Source organism: Gopherus flavomarginatus, chromosome 4, assembly GCF_025201925.1.
Source record: "Gopherus flavomarginatus isolate rGopFla2 chromosome 4, rGopFla2.mat.asm, whole genome shotgun sequence".
In the NCBI taxonomy this organism is placed as follows: Eukaryota; Metazoa; Chordata; order Testudines; family Testudinidae; genus Gopherus; species Gopherus flavomarginatus.
In genome coordinates, this window is record NC_066620.1 from 58,541,905 (window position 1) to 58,555,508 (window position 13,604).

At 44.6% G+C, this 13,604-nt stretch overlaps 1 protein-coding gene across 2 annotated transcripts in view; it reads left to right on the forward strand.

Annotated features, from left to right (window-relative positions):
- GALNT14 (polypeptide N-acetylgalactosaminyltransferase 14) overlaps nt 1-13,604 on the forward strand; it is a 203,599-nt gene that overhangs the window by 156,890 nt on the left and 33,105 nt on the right. For both annotated transcript variants that reach the window (XM_050948561.1, XM_050948562.1), the window contains exons 6-9: nt 281-402; nt 7,857-7,944; nt 10,084-10,168; nt 12,286-12,389. In XM_050948561.1, coding sequence (XP_050804518.1) covers nt 281-402; nt 7,857-7,944; nt 10,084-10,168; nt 12,286-12,389 — 399 coding nt within the window. The remainder of the gene's footprint in view (nt 1-280; nt 403-7,856; nt 7,945-10,083; nt 10,169-12,285; nt 12,390-13,604) is intronic.

Consider the following 13,604-nt stretch of genomic DNA (forward strand, 5'->3'; position numbering starts at 1 on the left):
CCCAGAAAAGTGGCAGCAGATATAATTGCATGAATTAAGAATTGGTGTAAATGCCATAAATCAGTAATCTGAATGGCCCCTTAATTTACTTTAATGACCTTGGAAAATGAGGAAGGTGGCTTGTTCACACCAAACCCCAGGTATGCACATGTGGGATGGAGGATGGGTCGGGGCTCAAGGGTTCTGTGTGTGTAGAATGTGCTTCTGGGGAGTCCACTGAGCCCCTTCACGGAGACGCATGCAATCTGTGCTGCACCTGAGCTTGCGTGTATCTGAACAGGTTTGATCCGGTCCCGAATCCGAGGGGCAGACATGGCACAGGCAGGAGTCTTGACCTTCCTAGACAGTCACTGTGAGGTGAATAAAGACTGGCTGCTGCCTCTCCTGCAGAGGATCAAAGAGGTAAGTGTCTCAGAAAACCAGGTCACCATTCAATTAGCACAAGTCTTGGCAAAATCCACCAATAGCTTCTCTTATGGCCAGTGGTGGACATAGGGTGACCAGACAGCAAATGTGAAAAATCGGGATGAGGATGGGGGGTAATAGGTGCCTATATATGAAAAATCCCCAAATATCGGGACTGTCCCTATAAAATCGGGACATCTGGTCACCCTAGGTGGACATGTGTCGGAACGTTCAGGGCTGACCCTCAGTGGGGTACCTGCCAAGTTTTTCTCTCTCTAGCCTTTCTTTAGCATGCATTAGAGTTTTCTCTCTCTCTCTCCTGCTCCACTGGTGATCCCAGTTGGCCTAGTTCATCTGTGATGTACTGCTGCTGTAGTCAGAAGGATTACCCTGGCTGTGCAATAGTGAGTCAGTCCCAGCAGATGATGGGTATGTTGCATAGACAGGAGGCGAGGAACTGGCCAGTGTGTGTGTGCAAATCAAGTTAGCTGAACCCCTGGGTCCCTGTTGCAATTGCTGAGAGGCAAATGCTGAGTGGTGCAAGGGGAATAGGTGGGCATTGCTCCAAGGGATTTTTCAATTAAGCTCATGTAAAAATGCCCAATACTGATGATTTAGGGCTCTTTGAATAAGGGTTGAATTTAATTTCATGCTAATTAAACTTTAATAAATGGATTTAATAGGTTTAAATTCTGCTGATTTCACAGCAGACAATGACGTTCTCCTTCCACTAGAAACACCTCTCCCCTCTCCATGCCCGCCACAAATAAAAGGTGGCGTGATCTTGTGGGTTCAGTGTAGCATTTGGGAACAAGGAACTCCTTAGCTCTGCCACTGGCTCCTGTGACCTTGGACCTCACCATGCCCAAATTTCCCCCTCTGTAAAATGGGGATAATTATACGTATGCACCTCACAGGGACATCACATGCAGATTTTATTTAGTTGTGTGGTTAGCTGTGCTTGGAAGATGAGTGTTTATGGGTCATTAGAAAGATCATTATTGTTACTATTATCAGGAATGTGTGTCTCCTGGTAAATACTGTTATTCATGATTAAAACAGATATTTGTATATTTTATTATGAAATATATGAACGTATCTTTGGGGAACTGGTGCATATAGGGGTGAAATGCCTTGTCTAAGGTCACAATAATATGTAAAAATGGGCTTGTTTTACCATTATCCAGCCCTTTGTCTCTCTCATCACCCTGCTGCAGCTTCTCACGAACCTACCTTGCCCCTTGTTACAAACTTACGTTGTTCCATGTGAAGCTCCAGTGACTTGGTGGGGGCAGAGGTCCAGGTTAATTGCCTAACCTGTAAGCTCTCAGGGTCAGGCCTTTTTACTGTGTTTGTGCAATGCCTACCCCAATGAGGTCGCAATCTCTGACTGAAGGCAGCACTAAAATACATCTAATAAATACTGATGTAATCACAATGACACTTACATATTATGAAGACTCCGCTCTGACCTGCCCCATTACAGGGTCTTCCGCTAACGTTTATTTCACTGCTTGTTTTTCACCCTGGATATTGCCTTTTAACAATCCTCCCTCCCCTTCCCCCTACATTTCCCTACTCCAGCCAACTCCTCCCTGCATTTTAACTCAAGAGCAACAGCATCTTTCCCGTTGACGTGTTCTGGCAGAGTGAAAGCGAGCAGGGTTGCAGTCAGGACTGCATTTCCCTTGCAGCGCTGGGGACCGTAGCTCATGCTCAGAGTCGATGTGATGGATGAATGTGGATGGCAGAGGCAGCAATGCCAGAGGAGTTTCATTACAACTGAGCGGCAGGAGCATGGTTTGAATGTAACATTAAAGCCAAACATCACCTCTGCTCACTTCTGATTTGTAATTCTATTTTAAATATGTACATGGCTTGAAGTAAAAGCTGGCTCTGTGGTTAGCACTCTCTGCTGGTCATGGTGCAGAAGACCTGGATTCAATCACTCCCTAGAAGTTGACAGGGACTTTGTTGAAGGGTGTTGCTGACATTTTGGGCCAAGTGAGATCACTGTGAAATAGGACTTTAAAGAGCTAGAAGGCTCAGTGGCTTAATCCACTGACAGGTCCCCACTTGTGGAGACTTGGATTTAAATCCTGCTTTAAGACAAAGACAGCATAGTGGCTTCATCCTACTTCCTAGTAGGCATTTCCCCCATCTTGCTAAGACACCACGTAGGCGTGGTCGATGCAGTCAGTAGTCTCTGAGATTGGAATAGCAGGGGTTGTGACAGGTCAGGAGTGAAGGGCATTGACTGAGCTGTGTGTGGGGAGCCCAGGGCTGGATCAGCAGGCAGTGCTGTGGGTCAGGATGGAGATGCATTAGAGGAAAGCTGTCTGGGGTGTGCAGGAATGGAACTGTAGGTGGTGCTTCAATGAGGATTGAGGTGCACCTCAGAGCTCGGTGGGGACCTAGTGCTGGAATACCAGGGGGTCGGAGGGGTGGGCAGTTCTGTAGGCCAGGATTGGAGGGTATTTTTGAAAATATATTTTTTCTTTTTAAAAATGTAACCCTTGAGAGAATTTTTTTTAAAGGTCCGAGGGGTTCTTACCCCCATCCATTAGTGTCCTTGTTATCTGGCTCATTGCCTCCATCCTTTACACTGGGGTTGAGATACTGATCACGGAACTATATGAAATGTTACTGCTGCCACCTTCAGGCAGGTGCTGGAAAGACAATCGGCCAATTCCCTGCCATGTTCTTTTACAGTGGTAATTAATGTTATATAAAAAGTCTTTTCTTACTTTGTTACTGGCAGGAATGGTCTTTGTGGTAATAAAATGTAAGTCTCGAGCAAATTAAGAATGACTGGCCCAAAATGAATCTGACTTCGCTCCCAGCACCATTCCACTCTGCATGTCACTTCCCATTTTTCATTGGGCAAAGCAGCTGTTCAGGCAGGTTTTTGGGTGTTCGGCAAATGTCCAAATAAAAGGAGGTGTGTGTGTGTGTGTGTGTGTGTGTGTGTGTGAGAGAGAGAGAGAGAGAGCGCATGCATGTTCCAAGACTGTGTTTACGACTACAAACGTGTAAGCACACGATCTCTTGTTTTTACTTATAGAGCTATATCTAAAACCATTACCCATTTATTTCAACTAAATCACTTTTCTTAAAATGTAATTATCAAGCCTAAGGCATTTTTATAGTAAGAATCAGTCGTAATTGGCTCACCTGAAAATTAGCTTTTGCTAATGCCACTATAATGAACCAGCGGATGGCGACATTCTGCTTCCATCTGAAGCCCCTGACAGTTTTGCGTGTTCTCCCAGTCTGTGGAGAGAGCTCTAAGGTGGGATGTTAAGCTATAACTTTGCATGAATCCACCTCAAAGGGAGAAGGATGTCCACCGCCTTCCTGCTAACCATTCGAACGAATGGGAGGTCAACATTGGTGGTTGTAGCCCTGAATATCTGAAATAAGTTTCCATTTCCATTGAAATATTTTATTTAACTTTCAAGAATGTTCTAAAGGGACAATGCGTGGTTGACTGGCAGATATAATTTAGTTTGTGTGACAACAAGATCAGTAGAAATGCGTTCATTAATTTTTGAAAATTCTAATTAAGAATTTGAAAATATGGGAGGGGGAGGGAGGTTTAGAGGTAAACATGCTCTTGAAATTTTTGCAACCCCAACAATTCAGCATTGTGCTAGGCATGTGAGAGGCAGAAGGTGAAACTGACTAAAGTAAAAGTTGACGATAAATCAAATAGTAGCTATGCTTGTAAGAAGTGCCTTTCTTTTCAGGATCTCAAAGCCCTTTGTGCACGCTGGGTAAGATCATTATCCCTATTGATAATGTGGACACTCAGGCACAGAGATTCTAAGTATGTCACTGAAAGCTAAAATCCCTGCAGTATTTCTCTCTGCTGAGAAACACAGAGAATGTTCATGGGGATTTTCTTGTAAGAGTCTTTGCTTTGTCATGAGGATGAGGAGAATCCAATCTAGACATGAATTATGGCTTTCTAAATGTGTTCATGAGCTAGTTGCTTATGATAAAATGTTAACATAATGACTAGACATAATAATTCTTCCTCAACATAAGTTTCATACACAGTATCCTCTGATTTCCTCTCCATCCTGGGTTTAAATCCTTTTGCCCTATCTCGTGGAGACCTTCCTGCAGCCAGTGGGCATGACTGTACTTTGAGCTCATCAGTGCCATTCTTTGGGTCAATCAGAAGGGTCACTAGAAAGCAACCTTGAGACACCCTCCCCTCAGCCTCTTGCTGGTTCAGCCGTCCAGAAATCAGAGCTGAGAGGTGGACAGAGATCTCTCATTTCATAGTGCAGAATAGAGCTGGTTGGGACATTTTCCATTAATTTCTTTTTTCTTGGTTGAAAACTCCAATTCATCAAAACCAAAATGGTTCGTGAAACAGGGGCAGGTTCAGTGACTCTCCTGACTTGAAAAATGTTCAGACCAAAGGTTTCCAAATCATCAAAATGTTTCATTTTGACATTTTCAAAATTAAAACATCCAGGTTCCTGTTTCAAAAAAAAAATTTTGTTTAGAAATGTAAGCTAGAGACTGAAAAAAAAAAAGGTTAAACAAACAGAAAAAGGTGAAATCAAAATGAAATATGACAAAATGTTTCCACTGACCCCAAATGAAAAAAACAATTTTTGGGGTTGTAGTTGTCAGATTTTGACTTTTCGTCCTCATTTGTGATAAGAAAAATGTTGAATGCTTCAAAAAATATTCATGGAATGGGAAAAAATATTCCCAACCATCCCTAGTGGAGAGCACTAACCTCTGGAGTCACTTATTTGGCTTTCTGTTCTGTATTGGTTGGATTCTTGTATTAAGGATTTTTCAATCAATTTCAAAAGTTCATCATGCTGGGAAAAGAGGCGGTAGAAAAACTTCCAGCAAAAGGTGTGCTGTTTGAGGGGAAAGGTGATATTGGGGTTCAGACACAAGTCTAGGTGACAGAGTTCTGTGCACTGACTTTGGTCAAGCCATTTAGGGATCAGTCTTGCCATTGACTTATTCAGGAGCAGGACTGGGACTTTGTGATGGGGTCTCCAAGGTGCAACCTGGACTGTGGGACCACTAAGCTCTCTGTCCCACCAACCTGGGTCACCTCTAATGCTGTGGTGCTGATGCCAAGGTACAAGCCTCTGATAGGCACTGCACTTACACAGCCATCCACAGGCAGGGACATGCCCAACTGAGTTACATGAATGATCTCCCAGCCTCTCATGAACTATCAATAGAGACGCTCCAGACAATTCCCTTCAGCTCCAGCCCTATGCCCCAGAACTATACCATCTTGTCCTGATCAGAAGCCTGGCCAGTGTAAATTCATTACCTTGTTTGCCACTCCAACAAAAGGGTAATGCATGTGCAACAGCCCCTGTTAACGTGAGTTGAGATTTCCTAAGCACTTCAACCAAAACACACGCTTTTAGGTAAAATATAAAACAGTTATTAACTACAAAAAGAGAGATTTAAAGTTATTATAAATGGCAGGCATAGAGATCAAAAATGGTTATCTAAGAAACAAAAATAAATTCTCAGTCTAATTCTAACTTAGACTATGGATGATTTGAATCAAACGGTCCCACATTAACAGGTGGTACAGTTAGCTTATAGTTCCTCAGTACATAGACTGGACTTCCCTACAACCTGGGATCAATCTTCCTAGTTTCAAGTCTTTTCTTTCCAGATGATTTTCCAGGTGTTGAGATGGGGAGGGGAAGAAGCCAAGTGATATCACTGCCTCTCTTTTTATACCTTCTTCTAGCTGCTAGAGAGATCCTAACTGTGAGGTGGGGTCAGGCAGCTCCACTGCATATATGCCTTCTCTGAGAAGTCTCTGGGATAGTTGATTCTTCTTGATGGGCCATTAATGCTGTCTGGCCCCTCCTTTGTTGCAACTGAAAGGCTGGCTGTGGGAATCTCCCAACCTCACAGCATATTTCAGTACCATCTTCAGCAATACTTCATAACTTCACATATAATGATAGTATGTACAACTGATATTACTGTGCAGCAAATCAAGACTTTCAAAATTATCCTTGCAAGGTTTACTTTGTACAAAATATATCATGATTATATGGCAGTGGTGAATATGGGGGTTCCAGGGTGCTACTTTGAGGTGCAGAGTGTCAATCTTTAATGTCTTATGTCTCAGTTTCTCCATCTACCATATGGGAATAACAATATTTACTGACCTGACATGGGTATTATGATGCTTAATTCATCAATGTCCATACAAGTGCTTTGAAATTCTCGGATAGACAGTGTCATAGAAATGCCAAAAATGATCATTCTGATGTATGAAGCCTAAGTCCCCAATATGGCCAAGCAGCATGACTTTCAGCGCTCAGCTCCTGTGTCCTGTGACTGCACCCGAACATAGCTCCTATTTGTCAGGACTGATTTCTAAAACAAAATCTTTTCCCGGAGTGAGAGAGCAAGCCTGCATGTGCTAAGGTGCATTCGTCTGCATGTCTGTGAAAAGCGATTTGATCTGGTGAGGGTAAAAGCTTGAAGTTTGAGCTATAATTGGAGTTTGGGATTTTCGAAAAGAAAAAGGAAGATAAGAGACCAGTCAAAGCTGTCAAAATCTCATCCTCCTGTAGATATTTTTGTCCCTAACTGTTTGTATAATCTCTTTTCCTATAACTAGATGTTAATTAATTCACTAGTACCAAATATTTAACATCATTTCATTCTTTTTTTAACCCCTACCCGTCCTTTGACAAAAGCAGTGCTGTATGGTAATTTTGCAGATTTATGATATGTAGTGTTTTTCTATATGGCTGGCTGGCTTTGTTTTGTCTATTCTTTAAACTGTTTGCTTGTCGCTTAACTTTTGAAATTCAATAAAAAGACTTGAAAGGAGATAGTGGGGGAAATAAATTGATGAATTTGTAAAAGAAAGATGGAGTTTTATACTCGGCTAAAGATTCTTGAGCCAAGTTCGGTACGAAACCCACCCACAGCCTATGCAGTCCGGGTTTCTTTATGAGGGAATTTAGAGCTAGTGAAAGATGCTGGCTTGACAGCCTTGGAGACTAAGTCCTCTGCTCATAATAGGGGAAGTATAAACTTCCCCACACACCGCGCTGGCAGTGTACCCTCAACCTTGTCCTCCAGGAATGAGAGTGTCTGAGTGGATGCTTCCATTCAACCCTTAGCCTTTCTGATAAGACAGCCAACAAGGGTGAGGGTTGTTCTTGTGATATGGCACCAGTCCAGCAGAAACTGGATTGATATCAGGAGTTCCAGCCAGTGAACACAGCTAAGAATTTGGCCCTCCCCTTGATTTCTCTGTCCTGTGGATCAGTAGGGGACTCCAGACCTCAGTGGCAAACCAGCTTCCTCACATCTTTGCCTATAATGCAGGATTTCCCAGCACCCTGCTCCTGAGATGGCTTCTGAGGAGAAGCTACACCAGGTCAAAAGTCATGGGTTGTTTTGTTCCTTGTTCTCAGGATCCAACCCGCGTGGTCAGTCCAGTTATCGACATCATCAACTTGGACACTTTTGCCTATGTGGCCGCTTCCTCGGACCTCAGAGGAGGTGAGTGTGTGTTGTGCTCACTCCCTGTTGGGTGATGCTGATCTGTCAGGCGTTATGCTCAGCAGACACTGGCAGAGGGAAGTGGCTGACTCAGTGTGAAGGAGGCACTGAGTCGGTGCTCCCTACTGTAAAGATTATTTATAATACTCTGTATACACAGCTGTTTTGTGCAAGGCATGCTAAAAATACCCTGTTTCCCCCTCTATCAGTTTGCAAGGCTAGATTGGCCCTTCGTACCACTGACTTGAGGGAATGGAGTTCCTTACTTGGGTGCTGCAGGGGAAGTATTCCATCTAAGCTAAGCCCCAGCAACAGAGAAAACCAGGTGTCATCGAAGGGGAGGGATATAGAGAGATGGTATTGCCGTGCATATCTCCACAGCTATAATTTGGTTTGTTAGCTGAAGTCCCTTTCTGAGCTTTGCACATTTCTGGTTGCCTGATTTTCCCACTGAGTCATTCCAGATATATGCCAGTGTAAAACCAAAGTGACACAGTGAAGAATCAGGCACTGAAATATGACTTCATTCTGCTAAATGGCAAGATTACTCTTCTTTCCTTGGAGAATGCTGTTCTCTGATTATTCTGGGAGAGAGTGGCTCCTCGTCTTGTTTTTGCATTGCAAGCGCCCCTGGAGTTTTTTACTCATGTCCTTGGATTTCCCTAGAAAATGCCAGCTAGTGCTCTGTGCAGGGACTTTCTACCAGGCTTGGTTGTCTGGTGGTTTTAACACAGAGACAAATGGAAGCTATGATGAGACTAATGACAGATTAACAGGTTTGTGCCAGAGAAGACATGGCCCATACAGAAGTCCAGTTTCTATAGCCTCTGCAGAAAGGGGTAACTGGGCTAGATGAACCGTGAATGTATTCTGGTATGGCAATTTATACAGTTCTATAAATAGAACCAAAGCCATTCTTCAAGTTCAGACAGGCGTGGCTCATTGCCTCTTTGCTAGAATCTTTGATTCCCCTTCTCAAGATGGGGGCTTAGCAGATGAGGCATCCTCTTGTTTGGACCTCACTGCAAACTTGCTGGTTCTCTGCGATTCCTGTCTCTGTGACCCTTTCTGCTCTGCACTTCCTTGTCTAGAAGCCCCAGAACATACAACATTTCCTACTGCGTAGAGAATGAACCAGGGTTGTGCAGTGAAGGAGGCTGTTGTTTGAGGGCCCCTGTTTCATTTGTTGCAGAGTTGAAAGGTGGGTAGTGAATGAGGCAGGGGACTGCAGAAAGGGAGGAGAGAGTCTCAGGGTTTAGGCAGTTGAATGGTGCTAGGAGAATTGGTTTCTATGCTCGCCACAGAGTTCCTTAAAGTAGATTTCTCAGAGATGGTCACTACTTGTATGTTCCTCAATTTTGGGGGCCTGTCTTGATTTGCAGATGTGTTGAGCACTCACAACTGCAACTGAAGTCGATAGGAGCTGTGCTTTGAACATTCAAAATGCTGTGTAATGCTGAGTACTATGAAAAATCAGGCCCTACATCTTTCCAACTGGGCACCAGGAGTTAATGTGCACTTTGGACCTAAGTGCCTCGATGCCTTAGTTTCTCATCCATAAAATGAGGATAGTATCACCCCATCATCCTACAGGGGGATCGTGAAGGTAAATTCGCTAATGCTTGTGAACCCCTCCAGTATAGAGCATAGAAAAGCCCATGAGGAAATTAATAATAAATAAACAAGGCCATGGGCCCACATGGTGAACGATGGTGGTAAAATGAAATATTAAATTGCTGATCATCAACTGAGCCCTGTCCATTCTGTTCACTGACTGAGGCAGGGCTCCTGTGAAGACAATAGTGTGTGTTCATGTAGTTAAAAGCTGTATCCTAATGCTTATGCATAAGGGTGCTGAATTAAGGCTGTACAGGCCACCTTTGTTCTAGCACTTCCTGACTTTTGAGTGTTGGACATTGCAATGTAACATTCCTTTCATGTAGTTATTTGTTTGTAATATTTATATGTGTGAGACACTGGAATCGTCTCCTAAGAGAACTGGCTGCAGCCCCATTTTCTGGGTCATTTGAAACTGGAGAATCAGAAACAATTCTGTGCTGGCTAGGGGATAGTTTTGATGGTCTCCTAGTTTGTGTCCATCTCCAAGTTCACCATGGTCCTTCTCTACTTCATTTGTAGGGTTTGATTGGAGTCTTCATTTCAAATGGGAGCAGCTTTCCCCAGAGCAGAAAGCCAAACGAATTGACCCTACAGAAGCCATTAAGTAAGTAGCAAGGCAGTGAAGGGGGGAAAACTGGGGTGAATAGAGGGCTTTCTCCTGTGGAAGCTGTTGCCAGCCAGGCTGTATCCAAGGCCTTGTCTGATTTTGCCCTTTTCACTTGCAGGGAAATTTGCACATTAAGGAATAGTTTCAAACAGGGCCACCCAGAGGATTCAGGGGGCCTGGGGCAAAGCAATTTCAGGGGCCCTTCCATAAAAAAAAAGTTGCAATATTATAAAATACTATATTCTTGTGGGGGCCCTTGCCCAGGGCCTGGGGTAAATTGCCCCATTTGCCCCCCACCTCTGGGCGGTCCTGGATTCAAAGCCCATTGAAGTCTACGGGAGTCTTTCCGTTGACTTCACCAGCTATGGATATGACCCTGACTGGAGATATTGCCCAGTTCTGTAAATACAGCACATGGTTCTATTTAGCTGGTCCAGAAGGAAATCTAAGTACCTAATTAGGGACCTGATTTAACATATATGGCATCGTGGAGGAGATGGATAGGTACTCCCACCCGTCCCATAACAGTCCTGAGTCTCATGGATCTTATTATTGTAATAAGGTAGTGCCTAAGGGCTCCACGTTTCCCTCCTCCCCAAAAGTCTAAGTAAAAATAGGTGAAAGCTCCTACTTCATCCAGCCTTCTCCCCTCAGCAAAGACTCTTACTTTACTTCTCACAACTCATATTTTACCCAAAAACGAGGAATCCTTGAAAAAGGTTGAAAACCTTGATGAAAGCAGGTGATCCAGATCATGCCTTCCCAACCAGCCTTGCCCTTCTAAGCTGCCTAAGGGGTGGACAGCAAGTCTAAAGGTAATAGGAAGTGAGTGGTGAATCTCAGGAGAGTTAATCAAATCAGGAAGAGAAAAAAATCTGTTCTCATCCCTTGGGTTGGAGGGAGTGCCTCACCTTACTCATTACTACTCCCTGTTGCTGGCTGAGGTATGGTGTGGTCTGGTATTTTGTCCAGTCCTTGAAGTGAAGTATTGTTGTTGTGATGTGCAGCATGGAATAAGGAATGTGGTAGTGAAAGCTCAGAGGTCCAGAAATGATTCAGAGGACACACATCATGGGGAACCAAATCTTGCTGCTTCTTACCCTGGTTCTTGTAACGAGCTCATGTTCATCTCCTGATGCCCCATCTCATTTTCATGATTGTCCTGCCTTGCAAAAACAATTGGAGCCCCCTCCCAGTGCAGCAAGACCATGAGACCCGAAACAAATCCAGTGCATCTTAATTGTACATGTTTGCAGGACTTGGCACAGGCTCATAGAAATGGGGCCTGCCCCATCAAATGGGTGGTACTCCTAAAATGATTCTCCTCTCTCTCTCCAACCCCTCCACGTGACTTCTCCTTGATACCCTCAGCTAATCTGGAAGGCAAAAAGTAGCCCGATTTTTAAATAAAAATCAAACTAGGAGTTCTCAAACTTTTTTTGCTGGGACCCGCTTTGAAAATATTTCAAGCTGTAATGACCCCCCCTAAAAAGGCTCAAACTGCCCCCACACCAGGCCACCCTTACTTCTGCGCTGCTGCTGGCGATGGTGGTGGTGCCTTCAAAACTGGGCATCCAGTCAGCAGCTGCCGCTCTTGCAATTCCCCTACAATAGTCTTGTGACCCCCTTTTGGGTCGGGATCCCCAGTTTGAGAAACCCTGGATCAAACTCACAGTGATGGCTTTTAAAAATCCCCTGTAGAATAGGCACAGATGTCCTCTCCCTGTTGCAATGGTGCTCCTAATATGATACGTCACAAAGGCTGTTTAGGTCATGTCATGTAAATAATCTCCAAGTGCTCAGTGCATTTTTGGTTCTGAAGCCTGCAATCGGGGCTGTTAACTCTGGGCTTGTAGGAGTTGTGCTAATGGATTCATTAGCCTGATTTTAAGTGCCAGGCAGTTTATGATTGACAGAAAAATAGCAAGCCAACGAGTTAAATGGCTCTGCCATGTTGAGACGTGTGTTCTTGTTTCGGAGTAATAGGAAGATTCAGAGATATATCCATCTGAGAGCAGAATAGGAAGAGAAAGGAGGTGGCTTATTGTGCATCTCGGGTTCTGCTCCAATGTTTGAGTAAGAGCTCGTGCCGTCTTCCCTTTGTATCTCTGCAGGACTCCAATCATTGCAGGGGGGCTCTTTGTGATCGACAAAACCTGGTTCAATCAGCTGGGGAAGTACGACACTGCCATGGATATCTGGGGTGGAGAGAACTTTGGTGAGTCTCTGTTGTTGCAGGGACACGTGGATCTTCATCCTCCCAAGAGATGGGGCTGGCTCTTCCTCTCAAGTATGGACGGCGGGTATCATGAGCCAGGGGAGGCTAAGTCTCCCGAAACAGCCAGGCATGGCGCACCCATGCTCCACCCTGAGGCCCCCTTCTGCATCCCAGTCTTCCCCCATGGCCCCAGACCAGGCAGCTCCTCTTTCTGTCCTTGCTCAGCCTCTCCCCCAGAGTGGGCTGGGGCTGGGGCTGGGGCTAGGGCAAGCTGGCTGGTGGCCTAGGACTTGGGGCACCTGGGGTGGGTGCTCGGACCGGCTGGCCGGGCTGGGGCTGACTGGTGTTCTGGGGTTGGGGCCACCTGGGGCTGGGGCGGGACGGTGCTCCAGAGTTGGGGTGGGGCTCCCTTGACGGTGGTGAGAGTCTGGTGGGGAAGAAGGGCAAAAGGGGCAAGGTAGAGGCGGGGCCTCATGTGGAAAGGGTAGGGCCCGGGGCTAGCTTCCGTGAAGGCGGCTGGTGGGGGGAGTTCCCAGTGCCACCCATGGTCTCAAGTAGTGTCTGACTAATACTGGGTTCACTCCAAAAGTTCTGAATGGTTTCCCCTAGTTATTTTTATCTGTATCCTGGGCAAGTATGGAGCCTTTCAATGTCTCAAAGTGTTCCAACACTGAAAGGGCTGCCATTATTGGTCTATAGTAGCCCATCTCCTCCATGGTGATAGATACAATATTGCTAAATAAGCTAAACCAAAGATTCTCAACCTGGTGATTGTGAACATGTTACTGGGGAACTGCTAGTAATCTCCCATTCCATCCCATTCTTACTTTTTTCTTTAAAACATCCAGCTATACTTCTAGTTCTTATGTTCACAGACGTAATCTTGAAAATGTGAATGGATCCATCAATACCTGCCTGAATTTGCAGCGTGCCTGAAATAGTAACTCAGGCATTCTCAAAGGGGGGTGAGGGGTGTTGCAAACAACTTAGGTAAAAGTGGTCATGACTTGATAACATTTATAATGTGCAAGAAGCATAAAGTGCAGATCAGTAATATATAGAGAGTGCTTTAATGAGGCCAGTTTCACAAAGCTGAAAACAATTATGAGCCAAATCAGCTGGAATGAAGAATTTATCAGAAAAATGTGAATGAAAATTTGGAATAACTTAAGAACACCTTACCAGATGCCCCAAAAGCCACAATCAAGGATGAAG